This window comes from Lytechinus variegatus, chromosome 3 (genome assembly GCF_018143015.1).
Source record: "Lytechinus variegatus isolate NC3 chromosome 3, Lvar_3.0, whole genome shotgun sequence".
Taxonomy (NCBI): Eukaryota; Metazoa; Echinodermata; class Echinoidea; order Temnopleuroida; family Toxopneustidae; genus Lytechinus; species Lytechinus variegatus.
The window spans coordinates 36,790,291-36,811,818 of record NC_054742.1 but is presented as its reverse complement, the minus strand read 5'-3'; the positions used below and the strand labels follow the sequence as shown (position 1 = coordinate 36,811,818).

The following is a 21,528-nucleotide window of genomic DNA, read 5'->3' as shown; positions in this document are numbered from 1 at the left end:
ATCCTCTTGAGTTAAATGTGGACTTGTCATCTAAATTGCCGAGATGATAGATTAAGATTAGGAAGAGTACAAAGACAAATACATGACACAAGCACCACCCCTCCCCCCAATATAGGACTGCATATTGGAAGTAATAGATGAAATTAGATTTTAAGTACAAAATAATTACTGTCAGCTTATCCTATCTATGTACAATAAAACTCATTCTAGTATAGATTTACACTATGGCAATCATGATCACATTTGCATATTGAAGAAGACAAAATGAAAACAAAAAATTACTATTGCATTTATGGTTCCCTAGGCTTATCTTCAAGACCCATGACATGTTTTCTTCTAAATAACAAAATGTTATTTAGCACCTTGGTAAATATGATGAGAAAGGATTTCTCTTCCAAGGGGATAGGGATGTAGCAAACCTTTGGAAAGACGTCAAGTATGTCCAGATCACCAAGAAAATAAAAATGTGATTATTTGCTTTATGTTCAAAATCTGAAGTAATCTATCTACATAATTCCCTCTGGGCGCATCATGGTCTAGTGGTTCTAACTCTCACCTTTCAAACAGAGGGTCGTGGGTTCGAATCCTAGCCATGGCGTGTTTTACTTCAGCAAGAAATTTATCCACACTGCTGCACTCGACCCAGGTGAGGTAAATGGGTACCGGCAGGAATAAATTCCTCAAAACCTGTGCGCACCAGAATCGGTAGACTAGCTGGGGTAATATAGGAGCGCCTTGAGCACCTAGCAAAGTGGATATGTGCGCTATACAAATCCTATATTATTATTATTATTAAAAAATGTTAAGCACTGTTAAAACCCTTCAGGCAGGGTGTGCCTAAGTGTAATCTATAAGAGTGGCCACATGTACTATGTGTTAATTTATGCTTACTTAGTTTATAATAATTCCTTTAGATATCTTCATTCATTGAGATAAATTGAGAGACTCTAAACATTCATTCATGAATTATTCTCCAATTTTTCATCATTGGAATACATCAGCCACTATGAACCCGCTGAGGCAATTGGTCAACACATCTCAAAAAGGTGTGAGAAATAATCTCACGGGACTACAAGATTAATTTAGAGCAACTTAACAAGAATTAATTTCTTCACAATGAGGGATATTGGCTACAATAAGAGGATGTGCATGCTTTGATTCTTACATTGTCATCTGAGTTCATAAAGAATTTGAAAAGAAAAAAATCTTTGCACATGAGTAAAACTGGCAAAATCTTATGAAAAATAGTGGTATCTTAGCAATTATAAATGTATATGGAATTAAAAACTTGGACCTTGGATATATTGGGGAGTATTGCAAAATGGGTGGATGGTCCTAACTATTCCTTACAAAATGAAAGCTATAGAGCATTTTACATATAGGTTCTTCATATTGAAACTAAGATTACCTTATTACTAATGTATTTGTTATCTACATGTAGATGACCATCTTCCATATGCAAAACAAAATGATAGCATGATTTACAGTAAACTTTTCCAATGCACCATGATCGGACAACAAATTAACACAATAACAAACAAAAGCATTAGTATGGGCATTCAAATCGATAGTCTATATAAATAAATCTTCAATTCATTAATTCTTTCACCTCATTGTAGTATTCATAATGCTATGTTTAAAGATACAGTACAACGGAAATGTACATTTTCTACAATGATAAAGGATAGTCTAGTACGATTATATCACCTTAATAGCAGGCCCCCTTTTGTTGTTTCTTGTATGGCATACCATAACTGAAGATCAATATAAGACACATGTTAATCATCATACAGAGATCGTCCTTCTTTACCCTAAGCCAATGGAAGGCAATCATCAATTTCTAACTCAAAGAGAAAGAGATATAGGAAGAAGTGAAGAACTGAGTAGATGAATGGATAAGTGAAGAGACAACATAAGATGAGTGATCATTAAATGGCCATTCTCATAATGTCATCAAATTTAATGCAAACCTTTCTGTTATTAAGCACTAGAATACTAATGATTCCATTTGCCTGATAATATAAATGATATTTCAAAATCAAGAATGCTGACAAATACATTACTCATTGAAAGGTCACAAACACATTATTTGGAGAAAATTTGACTTTGGGAGGTGCAGGATGAATTAAAAGGCATTTCATAAGTAGAATATTGAACTGGGTGAATTAGGGAAAGTCAACCAAGAAATAATTGAGTGTAACAATCACAGAATAGAATCACCCCTATCAAAGTAACTGACAGATAAGCTGTGCATTAAATTTGGTAACCTAACAAATGGCCAATGAGAAAATGAAGAGATGAAATAGGAGATAGAGAATGAATAAAGACATAGAATAAGAACCTAAAAATAGCAATGCTGAACTTCATTTTAAAAAATAAACAGAAATGAAGCATCATCTAAATTTTGGTGCTTTTTTGGTAGAGTATTAAAGTCAGAGTACAAGGTGTAAAAAAGTTTCTCCTTGTTCAAGGAATGTATTGTACAGCAAGGGGAGCCAGACTCTGAATGGTTTGGTGTATAAAAGACATGATGAAGAACTAAGATGTACTATTCCTCAAAACTGAAACAAGAAGAAAGAAAGAACATTTTTTTATTAATATTGACAATCAATTACACAACATATTACAAAGTAGAGGGTTGCTTTTAAAATTTTTGTACATTAACAATTAAAAAAAACAACTGCACATGGATTTACCAAGAACGTGTATAGCATTTTCATTCATTTGAATGTAGGATAAAAGTGCATTGTCAATTAGATGCCTTGCTCATGGGCATAGGTGCAGTGGCCGGGATCGAACCCTAGACTTTCCACACAACTTGGCCACGGCACCTCCATACAATTTTTATATCTTAAATAATTGTATTCAAATTGTAGCTAATAACTACTTATTGCACTAAGATGTATATTTACGGTAAAAAATATCAATGTTAAAGTCACTTGAAGATTCATGCACCATTTCCGAGTTTTGGACATAATTGGAATCAAACTAGTATATAAACATACCAGGATTTGAGGAAGTATATAGCAGGAATGATTTTATAGAGGTAGGACTGGCAAAGGGAAAAGTAGTAATATTGCAGTACAACCAAGGATGAATAATTCCCTCTATACTTTGAAACAATACCTGACATATTTGTTTGATATCCTACTTTGGATAAGTTACAACAATGTCTGATTCAGATTCAGAAGCAAAATATAGATAAAACACTGCGCTTGTCGCATAGCCCAGTTGCATTACTTGTGATGACCTACTTTTCCTGAAGCAACCATGCTCAGTGGAACCTTATCAGTGTCTACGCCAGCCCTTCATAGGACTTGCCCGATACAGACACTTTGCTGATTGGTGCACCTGAGAGATTATAATTGCAGCAAAATTTCATGTGGTAAGTAAAAACAGTCTCTTACCTTTTTGAGGAACTCCTCTGCAACAATCCTAGCACGAGCATTGACACTGAGCTTCATTTCACTGATCTCCTTATCAATGTCTTCCATGAACTGGATGATGAAGTCAACAAGCTTGTGTTTCAACATCTGCTCTGTGTGGAAGTTTGTGATGAGGAAGCTGATATCATATCCCTGCACAGACCATAAAAAAGTTTAAATTTAAAATGAAACACAAAAATCAATGAGCAGTTTATCACAAACATCAATACTGTATGCTACCTATGTTAAATCTTGATTACTGCCTGGACAGAAAAGTGCTTAAGAGAAAACAATTCCTGATAAATAGTTATACTTGTCATTATTTACTCACCATATTTTCAATTAGAAATTTCAATCCCTTTTTGAAATTTTAACCTTCTTCCCAAATCATTGGCATTCACCCGCATTGTTGTATCAGTCAATTTTGGTCAAAAAATAGATTTTGTGATTTTTGCAGAAAATGAAAGTACAAGACCTACTCTATACTTAATTGAATTTCTAGACAGCAATTAAGCTTAGTCCGAGAAATGTGGGGATTTTCAGGGCGATGCCATACAAATTTTTGATAAAATGCACAAATCTTATTGGAAACGTATACTGTAGCAAAGCAAAAAACGGCTTCGTGCACTTAATATCCAAAAGAGTCGTCAGCCAAACTGTCGTATCTGCATGCACTGATTTTGCATATGAAAGAGTGATATGACATTTTGCTGATCACATGTATTGAAAATGCGGTCAGCATTGTTGTATTCTCTACAAATGGCATTTTTGTACAAGTAAACTCTAAACCACTCAAACCAAAACAGCTCTTTGCAATATTTTCTATGATTCTTGGTGTTACGTAAAAATAAAGGTACCAAATGTATGGTCGTTCCTACCATATAGGATGCGAAAGTTATTGTAAGTTTGAATTTGCCAGTGCCATTATGAGGCTGCAATGAATGCAAGGAATGCTCCCCAGGGAGGAGAAATTGTGACCAAGGTAATAATATGCTGTAAAGCACTTTGAGCTGTTCTTGGAAAAGCGCTATATAAAAACCAGCTATTATTGTTATCATATTTTTCTAGCAATGAAAATCTTAAGAGGCTGGGGACAACAGTGTGGAAATTAGAGTAAACTTTGAAGTTTATTTTCTCTGAAATGGGTTTGCACTGTCGTATCTGCAATATGACTGTTTGGATGATAGCTGACAAAATGGCCAATGGTAGCTACATGTAGTAATACATGCTGAAATTGTTGCCAATCAAAATCAAATTTTTTCAGCAGAAACCAGAAATGGGAGGGTTTTTTATATTCATGAGTTTCTTCATGTACAAGAAGCATTTATTGCACTCTTTCCCCTTCTTTGTATTCTTAATGTGCTAGAAACACAAAATTTATTCATGATGCATATAAGAACTTACCTCGACAGGTTTTCTTCTAAGAATAAAGAAGTTATCTGCTCTGAGCATCATGAAACGGGTAAATTTGTGACAAAGGATCTTCTCGATTTCATCGGCCTGAAATAGGGAACGAAATACTGTGAACATCATGGGAAATTTGAAAAGAATCAACATGCTTGTGAATTAAGGATAAGAAAATAAATGAAATACTTCCAGACCTCCCAACACCACTGATGTATTAAGGAAAATAGTGATGAATTTAATAAAATAAACAGGAAACACAGTGTACCATTAGAGTACATGTATGTGATTGACTTATTAAGAAAAGTATGAAAATGGAAAGAACAATATGGAAAAAGGGTCAAGTTTGTAATAAGATTTCCATTTTTCTGGATAATGTGCATAATTGTGAATTCTCTATAAACATGTCTTTGTATAAGATTGAAACAAAATGAAAGAAATGTAATATTGCCCATGAAGTTCAGTCCCTTCAGGTATTCTTAAGTGAATTAGAGGAAAGTTAAGAGAGAAGCTAACCAATATAAGTATGAGACCAGTTAATATATGAACTACCAATGTAATCCCCAAAATGACAAGAAAACACAAGTTCGTCAGGAACAAATTAAAATGTAGTTTAAATCATGGGATTTGCAGTTATATTTGCAATCTGAACAACAGTTTCATGAAATAAAACCCCTGTGGTATCAAGTGTGATTCTAACCTGTTTGATGGCGATGCTTATTCTGAGTGAGTTGATAGAACCTTCTATTAGAACTTTTTCTCTTTCATTCCTGCTCACTGATACTGGTGTCAACAATAATTCTTTACTACTCCTGTACAATGAAATGTAACATCAAATAGAAATTTAATAAGCCATCCATCTATTAGCTTTTTTTCAAAATATACAGTCATGTCTGCCTAAGTCAACCATCCATAGGGAAAAAAAAACACCTAAGTAAAAAAATTTCAGAAATGACCATTAAAAAACAGGTTTTATTTCCTTCTTCTATTTCTAATTTCTTCAAAGTTTAATAGTCTCCTTGAAAAACAGCCATCGGTTGATTGAGTGCCATTGCAAAATGTATCAAATCCAAATCAAGTCACTTGGATATATACATTTTGATCCTTTCAAAACAATTGTTTTAACCCTCTTCCCACATGACATATAGCCGGTGTTCATCCCCATTGTCGTATCAGTTACTGATTCTTTATAAGACAAATTATAAGTTTCTTATTTTACATCCAACTTTTATGAAATTTCAGTGTTATGTTCATTAGATTTTTCTCTTTTAATTCAAATATCTTTTGAGGGGGTGGACTTGCCATATAAGAAATGATGACGTATTTAATTTCTTTTACTCACCTGACTTCTACTTCTGGTTTGTTATGTCTTTCAACAACTTGTGAAGAGAAGTTTTCTAGGCACATAGCAGCAGTCAATGTTGACCTAACAGCATTAAGGTATGGTCTCAGTGTTGCAGCCTATAAAGTCAAATTATGATAATCATAATGATTAATAATAAAATTATAATAACAACAATTATAATAATAATAATAGTAATGATAATAACAATAATAATAATAATAATAATAATAATAATAATAATAATAATAATAATAATAATAATAATAATGATAATGATAATGATAATAATAATAATAATGATAATGATAATGATAATAATAATAATAATAAATAACAATAATAATAATGATGATGACAATAATTATAACAATAAAAATTATAATAATAATAACAATAATAAAATCCACTCAGCAGAGTTACTGAAGGCACTTCTACTTTATAATCAAATATGTGAGAATAATTGAAAAGTGGGCATCAATGTTCAAAAAAGGGAATACAAAGCTGTACAAAATGGTATCTCCCACATAAAAAAATTATCATCTTAAGGTCAAGTTTCTTCTACACATGGTACAAAGGGCTTACAATTATTTAATCTATGAGAATATCCATTTTTAATACTAAAACTAGGAAAATGCCATTAAAAATGTCTTTCTGAGACTTCTGATAGATTTACATGAATATACCTGTAGACATCAATGTGTTTTGCCAGTTCAGGTGCACAAATCAAACATTGTTACATATTCTCTTGGCCTACATTTTTTTTTTACAAGTATCAATTCATGTTCAGGAACCACTTCCAGTTTCCTGATTGAACATGCAGACTAAGTATAATATATCAGAGTGAATTTCTAAGGATATATATGGCTGTAAGAGGTAGTAAATCAAGCACATGTATTTCCTTTACTTTGGTACAGGGAATCTGCAAATCTATAGTAGGAAACAATGCATGAAGTTCTATTGAAACAAGTCCATGAATGCAATGAAGAGATTACACTACTTCCTCATGTGCATAGTCCATGGCTTCTCTTTTCTTACAATCTTTTTTTTTCAAGAGCTACAACCTTCCCTTTCCAATGATACATGTATCTCAATCAATATCAAGCTTTCAATTCAGATGGTGGTCTCTGCACTCTTTGGCATTTCTGTTGTAATTTGAAGTTCAACCCTAAAAAACCTGGGAGGGGGGAGGATTTTGCCCCCCTCTATATTTTTCACAATAAATTCACCGCGCAAAAGTTTTCAACCACGCAGCTTGCTTACTATTTACTTTCAAATCTTTTGACACCAAATTTGTGATGTCCAGTTACGTGGTAACAAAATCACACAATATCATGTTAGTGTATATCAGACCCAAAACTGCTCAAAAACGTGAATTCATGTACAAAACTAATGCAAATAGTGTATTTAGCCACAAAATGCAAATTGTGTATTTAGCCACAAGTCAAACATATCATTATTTCTACTCTTACTGATTAAGCTTAATCAATTCTGTCTTGTTCATGATCAGAATTCAGTCTGCAACAATTTCCATCGAAAAAACAATAAAAACCAAAAATTTCATGCATGAATTAGCATAATAAATTAATAAAATAAAAAATCTTATTATTTCCAAAAAATTAACCATACAGCCTTGTAGATTTTATCACACACTAGCGACACTACTACTGTGCAAATTTTTGCGCAATGTTGAATATCTCAATAGGGCGATTCCACACTTGAACTTCAAAAATATCATAAATTTCAACATGCTTTCAATAAGTCATAAGTAGTGTACTATGATACCTAAATTTTATGAAAATTATGAGTTTTAACCAAAAGTGAAGTCAGATATAGTTTTTTTGGGGTGGAACAATGGAATTTTCAATTTTCAATAATTTTGCTAATTAAATAGTCAAGTACAAACACTGCCTGAAACAATTATTGGCAAAGCACGAGAAGATTGAAAATATTGCAGGTCAACGGAATAATGTATCATTGATGGTTCCAAATAATATCTACATTTTCATGATCCATAATAGGGGCAGCACTGATTTTTCCGAACCTATTTTTGGCAATGTCCGTACGACACATGAAAATGCACAAGTTTTTCCTACAATTTCATTTTTGATGATGCAATTTCACAATATCAGTTTCTCTATCTTTGACCCATAGGTGATCGATTTATCCCATAAGGATCTAATTACTGCCCTTCATTTTTCAATAATTGTCCTATTAAAAGTTGTCCTGTACGACTCAGTGTGTGTCGTAAGGGACATGTCCCATACGACACACAATATATAATGCATTTAATTGCAGGATTTGGATTCAGAAACTATAAATAGACTGCCTATTTTAATTCAAGTAATTGATTTGACATAAAGTGAACTGCAAAAGTACTTTTTATCTCAATAGAACATGAAACAGGTGATTAATTCTAACCATTTAAATTGATTTCATGTCGCTGTATTCTTTTGTGAATCCCTTCAGCTAAACTGGTGATTTTCACTGGTCAGAGCAGGTTAATTTCTTTGTCACTGAGCATGAAAAGAAAACCTTTATAATTGATTCACCCTAGCCTGGAAGATCACTTCCTCTTGCATGCTAATGTGGAATTATTATAAGATGTAAAAAAATTACATATCAATCATCTATTTGGACTTCCCTTGATGATCACTAAGTTGTTTCATATACAGTATTGAAACTCCTTACTTTTTTTCAAGTTGTAAAAAAAATCTGGAAAATAAGACAAACCATGTTGTTTAAAAAAATCTGGAAAATAAGACAAACCATATACATGGACATTGTAGTTTCATGAACCGCATTTCTTTAGAAAAAAATATTATGTGGAATTGCAAGTGACAGTTGTGACATATATCATGTATATATACATTTTATATGAATTTTTAAAAACATTTTAGCCCCATGATTTACACAAACAGTTCCATTCATTCATCGTTTAAATAGTGTATTGGAAATCATCAATTAATTCACTAAAATATAACTTCACACAAAACCTCAAGTTTTTCAGCTCGTAAATATGCTGTGAACCTTTGTACATTTCCAGTCATGAAAACAAATGACAACATATTGCTCCCGATTGTATATACTGAGGTTACTTAATTATGTTCTCCTGAATGACTACCTATTAAAAGACTTTTCATTAAAAGGGAAAAATTTCGGGGCAATGCTCCCCTTCTGATTGATTAATACTTCAATGTTTTATTCAGGTTGCCCTGTACAACACGCAAGTGCCTGTACAACACGCAAGTGTCCCGTACGACACATTTTGTTTATGATATATTGACAGAAATATTCAGCCAATAGTGGTTTCTAACATAATGAATGTCTTTAGTTTGATAGGATTATTATTAACATCAGCCAAATAAAGTGATTGAAGAAGTCAAAGAGACATAAAGTAAGAAAGTTTGGCTTCAATTTAGAGATGTCCCGTACGACACATTTTGAGTGTCCCGTACGCCACAATGTTCTCGAAAATTGTAATTTGCTTCATTTATTCATGAATGTTTATTTTGCTTTCTTTCATAGATGTGTTTGTTCTTCGGTAATTGAATATCAATTTGAGTTCAGTTTCTATGAAAATCATCTGTCCAACTCACAGACTTTAGAGTACAAACTTGAGGTTTCTAAAAAAGCCACTTTTTCTGCGTCCGTACGACACATTACTATTTTAAATCTGTATAATACAGGATGTGAATTCAAGTCATGTTAAGTCTTGGTTTTTCTAACACTCTGGTAGTACTTGATGATCACCTTTAGTTACTGGAATATTTTTTGTTTTTCTTGTCAAAAAACTGTCAAATGTTCTCTAAATATCCCGTACGACACGTATGGAATCACCCAATAGCGAATTAATATCTTGAAAATCTGATAACACCAACAGAAAGAACAATCTAAAATCATGCAGATTAATAATTTTCTTCACGATAATGTCTCTATTTCTGAAAATATTGGAAAAACATCAGCAAATGATCAAAACATAGTCATCCTCGATCCTTTTGTTGGTCAACGTAAGTTGCCATCTTGGATGACGTCATCATCCTTACAGACGTATTTACCAGTCGCTATATATCGCGATTCGTCCCACTGCGTTGCGCTCGTCTATGTGCGTGCGTTCGGAACTTGTTGCTCGCATTGATTGGCCAGGATATCGAAAATTCTAATCAGAAAGCCTAACTCAAGGAGGCAGAAAAAAAAAGGAATAAATCTTTGGTAACGTATATTTTCGAAATTTTATTTGAAAATGCATTGGATCAAAAAAAGAAGAGTCTAACGAAAGTCTAACGAAAATAAAGGCCATCATTCAAGATAATATAATGTCATTTAGACCTTTAAAAGAAATCAAATCTAGACTAAAACCTTAAGGCCCGGATTGGGAGAAATGATTACATATACATGTAAGGGCTCACACTAACGTACTACTGTCGGTGAATGGGGATAATAGTAAAATGTCAGAAATTGTTAAATAAATCCCCAGAAACAACAGTTATTCCTGTCTATCATTTTGCAAGCAAAGGTCTTCAAACATGTGATACTAACCAATTTTATGGCATTTTAACCTCCATTTGATACATTTATCTTACCTTTGTCTACTTGATTTCTTTCTAAAGCTTTGCAAAACAATCATGTGCAAATTAAGGTCACACTTTTTTATGACGCTTTTTTTCACTAGTCCATTGCCATGGAATTTTGAGATTGCGATACCAGCGAAACCCTTGACCTACTTTATAATTCTGTCAATTTTGCCTTCCTTTTGCTATTCGTGCTTTTGATTAATTTTGTGTAAACTGTGAGAAATTTTTGGTTGAAAATCAACTTCATAATATTTTTTTAAATGTGCGCAAACTACGGTCACCCCATCGGACATACACACATCAGACTTTTGTTAGACAGATTTGGGAATGAGCGGGAATCAAACCCCTCACATTGACATCTACGATCTCATCCAAAATAGTCACTCTAACGTAACTGACTATTAAGCTACACTACATGTACCTCTCTGTGGATGAATCATATTTACAGATGTGATTACCTCAGGCTCAGCTCACTCACAATAGTGTGTGGTTAGTATAGTATATCATACAACTCCCAAGAATGTTCTGTAATCTGATTGGTCCAAATCGGATCATATGATATTCAGCGAATTATCATATGATATTCTGACATCATACCAAATGTACTATCCTGCACTCTGACGTCATACCAAAAGTACCGGTACTATCCTGCACTCTGACATCAGAGTGCAGGATAGTGCGAGGTCTGGAATTATCTATAATTATCTAGAATTTAGATCAAATATAGCATTCGGGGCAACTCAGTAACATGATGGAGGAGGGGGGTTGTATAAAACAAACAATGCACGCATTCTTGAGCATAAGAGGACCTAAGTAATGAACTCTGTGCTCGACTTGCCAAATGGATATACCGCACTCAGTCCTGCGGACCTCGGTGCGGTATATCCATTGGCGCTTCTCGCACATCGTTCATTATTTGGCCCTGCATGCACGCGCTTACGTGCATTATTTGTATACTAACCGCAGCTAAAATTTCACTGCAACCAAGGCCAGGCCAGGCTACACAGCTGGCAGCCATCTGTTTTGAGTTTTTCAACATTTTATTTTTTCAAATTTCTCCTCTTAGACAGATGGCTCGTGCTCATGCAGCCGCCATTAGCAGATTAACAATGCAAAATCCTGACAAGGCTATCGATTTTTGTCTTTATTCCATAAAAAAAGGAACTGGACCAAAATAAAGATTATTATTCTGTTTTGGTCTGAAATGCAACAAAACAGGAAAAAATTAACTTAAAAAGGGACAAAAACAGTGCTTTACTTCGGCTGTCGTGCAACTTCACTTCCTTGGTTTATCCGAACTTGATACATAAACATATGGCCATTGAGTCCTTGTACAGATCGAGTTAGAACTTCGGTCTCTGTAATTGGCAAGTGGAGCCAACGGAGTTCAGCGAACAACCAATTTAACAGAGACCGAAGCTTAGCTTTGGTCAAGGCCAGGCAGGCTAGCGGCTAGTCAGGAATAACCGTCATTTCTGGGGATTTATTTACCAATTTCTGACATTTACAATCATCCCCATTCACCGACGGTAATGAATTAGTGCGAGCCTGCATGTGTAATAATTTCTTCCAATTCGAGCGACTGGGTTTATAGATTTTCTTTTTTTAATTATGACATTATATTATCTTGAATGAATGCCCACTATTTTCGTTAGATTCTAATCTTTCTTATCATACTATACAAATGCAAGAAAATATCGAAAATATGTTACCGATAATTCATTCCTTATTTTGTTAAATTCTTCTGCCGGAGATGAAAAAATGGCAGCCGTGTGTTGCTGCCCTCTACGTTCAATGAGTTGTGCTTTTATCAAGGCTTTCCGATTAGAATTTTCAATATTCTGGCGAATCAATGCGAGCGACAAGTTCCGAACGAATGCACATAGATTACAAGCGCAAAGCAGCGGCACAAATCGCGATATATAGCGATTGGTAAATACGTCTGTAAGGATGATGACGTCATCCAAGATGGCAACTTACATTGACCAACGAAAGGATCGAAGATGACTATGTTTCGATCATCATTTCAAAGGAATTAGCAATAACTGCCATCTAAGGTACAATATTTCTGAATTTTATACATTTTTTGTAAATTTTTGTAATTTATTTTCATGTGACATTTTATGTAAAAAAAAACAATTGGAAAATCGGGTTTCCGCCGAATGTTAGTTCTAACGTTACTGCTAATACGTTGTTTGTACGTACGGGCCTCCAAGCTCTTCAGTCTATGTATTGGTGAGCCAATGCAGTCCAGCGGAATAACCAAAATACAGAGACTGACATCTTTTGGTCTAGCTAGCGCCAGGCAACATAGACAGCTGGCAGCCGTCTATTTTGAGGAGTTATTCAACACTTATTTATTTTTAATTTCTCCTCATACATAGATGGCTCTATCGTGCAGCCACTATTATTAGGGGTGAACAGTGCAAAATCCCCCTGACGGGGCACATCGATTTTTGTCTTTATTTCATAAAAATATTAAAAGAATTGAACCAAAATAGAGATTATTATTCCGTTTTGGCCTGAAATGCACCAAAACAGAGAAAAATAGACTTAAAGGGAAAGTTCACCCTGACAAAAAAGTTTATTGTAAAAATAAAAGAAAAAATAATGAAAAATATTGCCGAAGGTTTGAGAAAAATTCATCAAATAATTAAAAAGTTATTAGAATTTTAATGATTTGATTTGTGATGTCATATGCAAGCAGAATTCCTACATAGTGAATGGTAAAAAATCAATGAAATGTCATTTTCTCAGAAAATTGAAAATGGTTTTCACTGTACCTTTTGTATATCAATAGACAAATCATTTCACACCCGATCATGAATAGAAAACAAAATTAAGTCACCAGGAACCATACAAAATTTGAAATTCATGCATTTTATATTACATAACAAATGGGGCAGCTGCTCGTTTATGACGTCAAAAATCCAAAACTTTGAACTGTAATAACTTTCTTACTCTTTAACGGATTTTCCTCAAACCTTCACCAATATTTTTCATAATTTTTCATGCTATTTTTCCAACAAAATTTTCTTCAGGGTGAACTTCCCCTTTAAAGGGATGGTCCGGGCAAAAAATATTTGTATCTTAGTACACAGAGTAGAATTCACTGAGCAAAATGCCGAAAATTTAATCAAAATCGGATAACAAATAATAAATATTGAGGTTTAAAAATATTTTGTGAAAACAATCGTCATGAATATTCATTAGTTTTCGTTTTCTTATGTTATTACATAAAATCAGATTTTTTTTAATTATTTCATACTTGTGTGAATATTATGTATATCTGATTATCTCCCTTATAATGAAAATAAGTTGCAGCAATAAATATCTAATGCGCTAAATCAGTTGTCAATCCTATTTTTCTATTTCTTGGAGGAAAAAATCTGAATAAACATCATTTCATATAATAAAATACAAAAGAACAAGTGGAGATGTGACATCATCAGTACACAATGACAATTCATGATGACTGTTTTCACAAAATATTGCTAAACTCTAAAATTCAATAACTTTGTTATCCAATTTTGATGAAATTTTCAGCATTTTGCTCAGTGAATTCTACTCTATTTATTTAGCTATACATACTTTCAGCCCGGACCATCCCTTTAAAAAGGGAAAAACAGTGACTTACTTCTAAGCTTCGGCTGTCACTTCACTCCCCCGTTTTATCCGAACTTAAGTACATGACCATTGAGTCCCCTGTACAGATCGCACTAGAACTTTGGTCTCTGTATTTGGTGAGTGGAGCCAACGTAGTTCAGCGGAACAACCAACATAACAGAGACTGAAGCTTTTGGTTTTGGTTTAACGTTAGTTACAGCCAGGCAACACTGCCCAATCATCATTATGGCTCATGCCAATCAATCGGGCCAGGTTTTATTTTGTGAAGCTGAAACTCTGTATGTTCTGTTTTGAATCACTTTGGACAATACATATTTCAAATTGAAATTACACAATTGAGGCATCTATTTCATGGTATGTTGGTATGTCAAAATCATTTGGATAACCGGAAGTCAATTGTAATGGATTAGAAGCGGCGCGGCACGTAAGGTAGCGAAGACCACCAGGCAAACCAGGCCAGAACGCTCCCGTGGATAAACTGTGCCTCAACCGTACGTGAGATATTCGACATCCTTTTCCGCGTTCAATTTAGACACCTTTTAGGGCGTTACCAGTAAACTTAACAACAAGCCTCTGACTGCCAATGGTTACATACATAGTGAAAATACGATGAATATCGATTTACAAAGTTATTCTTTACTAAAATAAATAATACATACCATCTTTTATCGCACTTCCTACACTGACAAGATCGGAAACGCCCGGTCATCAGCACGAAATGCCTCTCTAGGTTTCAACTCTGAGGGAGCCAAACAAGAGTGATCAAACCTGGATCAAACACTGATCTCTCAGTGGGATCAAACACTGATCTCTCAGTGGGATCAAACCAAACAACGACGAATACGTGGGGAAGCAAAGAACTAGAAGATGCGTAGAATGTGGGAGGAACGAATATAGTACAGACGCGGATCCAGGAGGGGGCCGAGCCGGCCCCGGCCCCCCTATTTTTTGACAACCTGCAGAAAAAAGTTTACTCTTTACCTTGATAGAAACTACGAAAAACAGAAAGAAAAGTAAGAAAGAGGTATTTTACCCATGATGTGCAATTTACAGCCTCGTAACGACCGGCCCGACCCCGAAGGAAACAAAAAAAGGGGTGAGGGGAAGAATTGGAAAATAGACTTTATATAAATTTTTTCGCTCGCGCTTCGCGCTCGCATTGCCGGTGTAATGAATCCCATTCAAGAGGGTTAAATGACACTAATATATAACCAGTATATATACAATATATCCAGTTCTGATATAAATTTGCACACAATTCTCTAGCACATCAAGCATCTATTATTTTGTTTGATTTACACAAATTGTTAATGTGTATCAAAATGTTCGACTCGCGCTGCGCGCTCGCATTGTTTAATTTGTGAGATACCTATGCTTGGAAATTCTTACCAAAATTTGTTAAAATGCTCCTTTATCGTGTCAGTATATCAAAAAATTAAGCTCATGCTTCGCGCTCGCATTTAATTGTTTGAGACGCACAGCTTGTTTATTTGAATAAAAACGCGCTTAGACTGTTCATTTTTTCAGGTCGGAATATTAGAAATTTTGAGCTCGCGCTTCGCACTCTCATTATTTATTTGGTGATACTTGTATCCTCTTCAATAATCACTAAAAACAGTCCTAATTGAGTCACTTTTCACGTTACTATATGATAAAATTTCGGCTCGCGCTTCGCGCTCGCATTGTTTAGTTGGATACTTATCTTTGTTCATGATTATAAAGACTGCTCTGAATCTTCAGTTCTAAGGACATAAAATATCAAAGACTTTTAGCTCGCGCTTCGCGCTCGCATTATATATTAAGACCACATGAGATACGTAATATTGTTTATAGCAATAAAAACTAACATTTACTTAAAGCTTCAGTCTTTAGTTAGGACTACCCCGTGAAATACCAACAAAAAAAAGCTAGATTGTAGCGGCCAATCGAGAAAAATGTTGATCAAAATATTTTTCGGCCCCCCCCCCCTATTGGCGAAAGCTGCATGGATCCGCCCCTGTAGTATAACCAAAATATAAAGCAATAAAAAAAAATATTCGTATGACACGTGAGAGTTAAAGGGAGCTTGAAGAAAAAGTTATCATGGCAGTCTTAATTCGATATTAACTATTTTACAAAGGGGGAGGGCCTCGTCATATCGGAAATAGACTTCGCTCTAGAATTAAAAGTTAAGTAGATCGGGGGCCGGGGTATATATTTTGCCGTCGGAGAAGGAAACTATTAAAAAATTACAACTTGATCTATTTGGGAGCAGTTTATATTATTGTCTGCGGGGTAGGGTGGAGGGTGAAAACTTTTCATCCACGTTTATCCTTTTTGTTTATTGGTCTCTCTTGTCTGTTTTTCTGTTTTATTTTATTTTTTTTTTGGGGGGGGTGATCATTAAGACTAAAACTAAAATCGATGTACATGCCTTTGTTTACGAACTATACTAACTTGCCATATTTAGGCAGAGATTTTGTCCCATTTACACTAGAATCTTTGATTTTTTTTTATAGATAAAGTGACTTTGTGAGTGGCGTCATGTTCCAAATAAGGCCGTATGATTTTGATATCGTGTAAAAAAAATGTTAATGATATAGGTACCTGATAAATTAAGGGTCTCGAACATAGTCAATACATTATTCATCAAGTAGATTCTTGACAGAAATTGTGTAATATGTAATTATTCATTGTGTATAATGCAATCGTATTCAGGGATGCAGGACATATAAGCTTATTCACCTAAAAAAATAAATGAAGGAAAAGGTCTTTATCTGAGAACTTGTTTCGAGCCAGAGGAAGGATGTCAAAATAGATTTTCTAACTGTATACAAAGTACAGGCTTTGTTGCAAACATCGGACCCCCCCCCCCCTGGCTGATTTCACGCGACGTTCAACAGGTATCATTCAGCCCCGGGCATTAAACAGGAGCCGCAACAATACAACAGTTGATTAGATCCTTTGCTATTGTCTGTATCGGACATTGTGTATGTTCATCCATGGTATGTCCAAGCGAAGAGTACGGGAGCGTTGGTCAACTCTCTGGACATACGAAATGTCAAGAAAAAAGCATTGCAGAAGTGCTAAAGGAACTGACGCCGAAATCTTTTGGAGGTGACCGATGAAAGTTCTGCTCGCTGTTGGTAAGTCGAAATTGCGTTCTTAGGGTCAAGAGAATATTATATCGTAATATGATTGTTATTGTATGATATGGTCATCTGCACGGACGGGTTGCCTTTTCTTGGTCATCTGCAATTACACGTGCACTCCCACAGAAGTCCTCTGGAGTAGTCCACATGCGACTACAATACATCCGGTGGATCCACGAGGAAGCCCTGGTCGAACTTGACCATATCTATTTTCACGTAAGGGTAGACGCAGTAATTAACCCCCTACAACTTAAACAACAACTTTGGGATAAACGAAAATGATTCATATTTAATTGTTTCAGGATTTTTCTCATAAAAGGGATTATTTGTTAATTTTGGGGGCTTATTTGTTTTTATGTCATCGTTATTATCCCCCCCCCAAAAAAAAAAGGTTTTAAAGAAGACCGATATCAGGAGTTAGATGACAGCATAATCCATAAAGTCGGTCGTTATGTTAGTCACTACTTGCCCAGGCCTTGAATCGTGAAAGATTCTCTTCAGGTTTTTATATTTGTGATTGACATTTTCAGTGGGGGGGGGGATGTTTGATACTGTCCTGAAAAAAGAATATTTTAAGTACATGTTTGACTTGTATGAAAATGTGAATACATCTTGATGTGCAAGTGTAAGCTGATTTTATTATATCCAGACTTGAACATGCCGAAAAGGACATTTTAAGCACCTTTTTTCATTAGTGAGGTCATGAACAGGACGCATTCGTATCTAAAAAAAAAAAATAGAAGCGCGAGTAGAAAAGCATTTTACACATTGACTTTAATATTTAGCGCCATTTAATCCCCTAATATAAACAAAAAAGCAATGCAAATGCGAAGCGAGAGTGAAAATTGAAATTGCAATTTATCACAACATGGTTATATTTTTATAGGACTTATATATTATTTGATACGTCTTGCTATTTACAATTTTTTGATATACATATTTTTCTAGTTTTAAATATGCATGACTTTTAATCATGATATTTTAAAAGTGTAAATATTAATGTTTTTAAAACTCGCAACTTTACTGATTTAATTTTTACACTGATAGTTTCACAATGATATAATTTCAATCAATTTTAATCTTTTTTGAGATTGTCCAAAATGATTTTTTCTGCCTTTATTTGTTGATTATTAGTCTAGCACTAGAATTATGATGCATTGTAATCTTTTAATAATATACATGTACATTTTTACTTTGTAAATATGATATGAGTCTTCGGACTTTTGTCATGTACCATTTTCACAATAAAACCAGAATTGAATTGAAAATTGAAATGAATTGAATTTCCTTAACTTTGGAGAATGAAACCTTTGGAACAAGATAGCTTGTGTCTAAACAGAAAAATCAAAGAAACAGATCAACAAAAGTTTGAGAAAGATTGGACAAATAATGAGAAAGTTACGAGCATTTGAATATTGCGATCACTAATACTATGGAGATCCTCAAATTGGCAATGCGAAAGTTCTTATACACGTTTTGAACTGATCGAACAGGTAGACCCTACCTGTGAAGGACTGCTTAGCCATGGAGACGTAAATATTTCAACAATCAAATAATGCCAGCGCGAAGCGCGAGCTGAATTTTTTTTGAAATTCCTACATAAAGAATGGAAAATTTCAATCAATATTTATAATCGTAAACAGGATAGCTATATAGCAAAATAATTGATGCGCGAATAGCGAGCGGAAAAACTCGAGATTTAGACCTGAAAACGGGACACTCTATTCATCTTTGGAAATTATGAAAAGATGAGTAATAGGGGATCTTCCTACATTAATAAATGCGAACACAAAGCACAAGCAGATGCACGCGCGTGTTTCAGATTTAATCCTAGAATCTAGGCATTCTAAACACATCTTTTATCATTGAAATCAAAGCGAGCGTGAAGCGCGAGCTTAAAATAATTCTTTTTAATGTCCAAGTTTTCCCCTCATTTTTATTTTTTTTTATTCAATCGTCTTCCCCCTCTTCTTTTTTCTCCTATACCTTTTCCTTTTTTTTGCTCCGCCAATAGGGGGGGGGGGGGGGCGGGCCCCCTGAATCCGCCTATGCTAGAGATACATTATAATAGCTTGGGATTAGTACTATAGATCCAATCATCATCGCTGATGATTTAAAAATCCGAGTGCGTTTACTATTTTTTTTCCAGATGAATGTAAAGGAGGAGCATGCAGCTATAGGTGTCGAATTTTAAAATTCATACCGCAGTCTTCTGGCACTGGCATGTTTGTCTTTAAAATGATATTCACAAAAATTAATGTCTATTGTTGATTGCAGGTTTGTCGCCGGCCGCATCATGCCCGAAGGTCCGAGCGTTAGACGATGGGGTGACATCGCTCGTCAATTCCTCAAGAAACGCATCAAGGAAGTGAAAGGAGTCAGCAAAGTTATGGAACGCGAGAGATGGAGAGGTGCATTTATCAACGATGTTGTCGTCTACGGCAAGCAGTTGTTTTTTCAACTCCTCAAAGAGGGTTTTTCGGAAGGGGACACAAAAAGTGACAGGGAATTAGACACATCCAGGAAGAATAAAACGCGGAAGGTGCATGATCATCGAGAAAAAGACCAAGATTACGGAGAAGACTCCATCTGGTATCGCTATCACTTCTTGATGTGGGGTAGCCTTCGCGCGAACGAATATAAAGAACCTTCAAAGCGTTCGAAGAGAGCAAAAAAGTTAGAGTCACCGAAAGCTCCGAATCCTATGGTCGAGTTTCTATTTGAAGATAAGACATTTCTTGTTTTCTACGGCGGCAGCATCCGTATTGTTGACGGACCATGCAAAGACGAAGGAACTGATGTTCTCTCCGAGACATTCGATGTCGAAAAGGCGACGGCAGCGCTACAGAAACCAATACCAGTATGCTATACCATCATGGACCAGGCATACTTCGCAGGAGCTGGTAACATTGTCAAGAATGAAGTATTGTATGTATGTCGGAAGCATCCTCTTGAGCTAGGAAGTAATTTGACCCAAGATGAAGCAGTGCAACTCGCAACGGAAGTCTTGCGATTTACAAAGGACTGGTTAAAATGGGAGGAAGAGTTGAACGAGTATAAAAAATTTGGCTCCTGGTTGAAAATGTACTGGAAATTCAAATGTCCCGATGGTCATAAGACAATGAGAGGATTTTTTGGAGATGAACTGAAGCGGATGACGACATGGTGTCCTGAATGTCAAAAACTGAGATTTGAGAGTGATGCGTCAAAGAGCGAACTGGAAAACATCGGGAAATTCAGGAAGACTACGCATGTAAAACCAATGAAGGAAGTTGCGCCCAATGATGATTATGATGCGCAACCATCCAAGAAACTAAAATCGAAAAAGCTCTCTGGTAAAAGAGAAGCGAGAAATAACAATTCAACAAACAACATCTTAGGAATAACACAGGGAGATGATGATGGCTTTTATCAAGTGTGTCGCACATCGTGTACATCAAAATCAAGAAAGTCTAGGAAAGTGTCACTGACAAGAGAGAAAACCATATCAGACACATCCAAAGCTGAAGAAACAGATGGCAATTTACACAGCTTTTCACCAAACAAGCAATCGAGAAAGCGAAGACATTCGGAGATGGCCAACTCGGAACCGAATGAAAAATACAAACATGCAGATGTCAAACATGAATGCCATCATGGTCATGAGGGTGTTACAAGAGGTACAAGAAAAAGTTTGAGATTGAGAGCCAAAGTTGAAAGTCAAGGAAACAAGAGTGAGAAATCGGTAAAGACAAAATAATCTCTATAAGTTTCCCCTTAGCACATTTAACAAAACAAGGAAAATTAGATAGTGACAAGTGAAGAGATCAAACAAGTGATGTACCGGGTGATTCTGATTGGACCACAAATATCTAAACTAAATTATATTACAATGATGACTTTGATACAAATGGATTGTTTTTGAAAAATATACAGGGAATGATAAAAAAACCGTGGGAAATAAAACGGAGCGATGAAATGCTCAAATGATACGTGGCACATATTATAATGGTGTCATGGCAGGTTTTTCTCTCCTAATTCGTTCT

At 35.1% G+C, this 21,528-nt stretch overlaps 2 protein-coding genes across 2 annotated transcripts in view; one reads left to right on the top strand and one right to left on the bottom strand.

Moving 5' to 3' along the window:
- Positions 1 to 876: 876 nt before the first annotated feature.
- On the bottom strand, positions 877 to 15,138 carry LOC121410911 (actin-related protein 2/3 complex subunit 4). Its single transcript, XM_041603293.1, has 6 exons — positions 15,032 to 15,138; positions 6,172 to 6,290; positions 5,530 to 5,641; positions 4,830 to 4,925; positions 3,408 to 3,578; positions 877 to 2,561 (listed from the first exon to the last, which is right to left on the bottom strand). The coding sequence occupies exons 1-6, from the start codon at positions 15,032 to 15,034 to the stop codon at positions 2,556 to 2,558; spliced, it is 507 nt and encodes a 168-aa protein (XP_041459227.1). The 5' UTR covers positions 15,035 to 15,138; the 3' UTR covers positions 877 to 2,555.
- A 2,182-nt stretch (positions 15,139 to 17,320) lies between these two features.
- Positions 17,321 to 21,528, top strand: part of LOC121410910 (endonuclease 8-like 2) — a 31,883-nt gene continuing 27,675 nt past the window's right edge. Inside the window, exons 1-2 of the mRNA XM_041603292.1 lie at positions 17,321 to 17,497; positions 19,781 to 21,227. Of these exons, the coding sequence (XP_041459226.1) occupies positions 19,800 to 21,227 (1,428 nt within the window). The 5' untranslated portion in view covers positions 17,321 to 17,497; positions 19,781 to 19,799. The remainder of the gene's footprint in view (positions 17,498 to 19,780; positions 21,228 to 21,528) is intronic.

Bases quoted from the DNA above. Each gene is read 5' to 3' on its own strand.
- LOC121410911 (XM_041603293.1), bottom strand. The intron at 5,642-6,171 runs GTGAGTAAAAGA...TTCATTGTACAG, and splicing joins AAACCAGAAGTAGAAGTCAG to GAGTAGTAAAGAATTATTGT. The intron at 3,579-4,829 runs GTAAGTTCTTAT...TGGTCTGTGCAG, and splicing joins TTAGAAGAAAACCTGTCGAG to GGATATGATATCAGCTTCCT.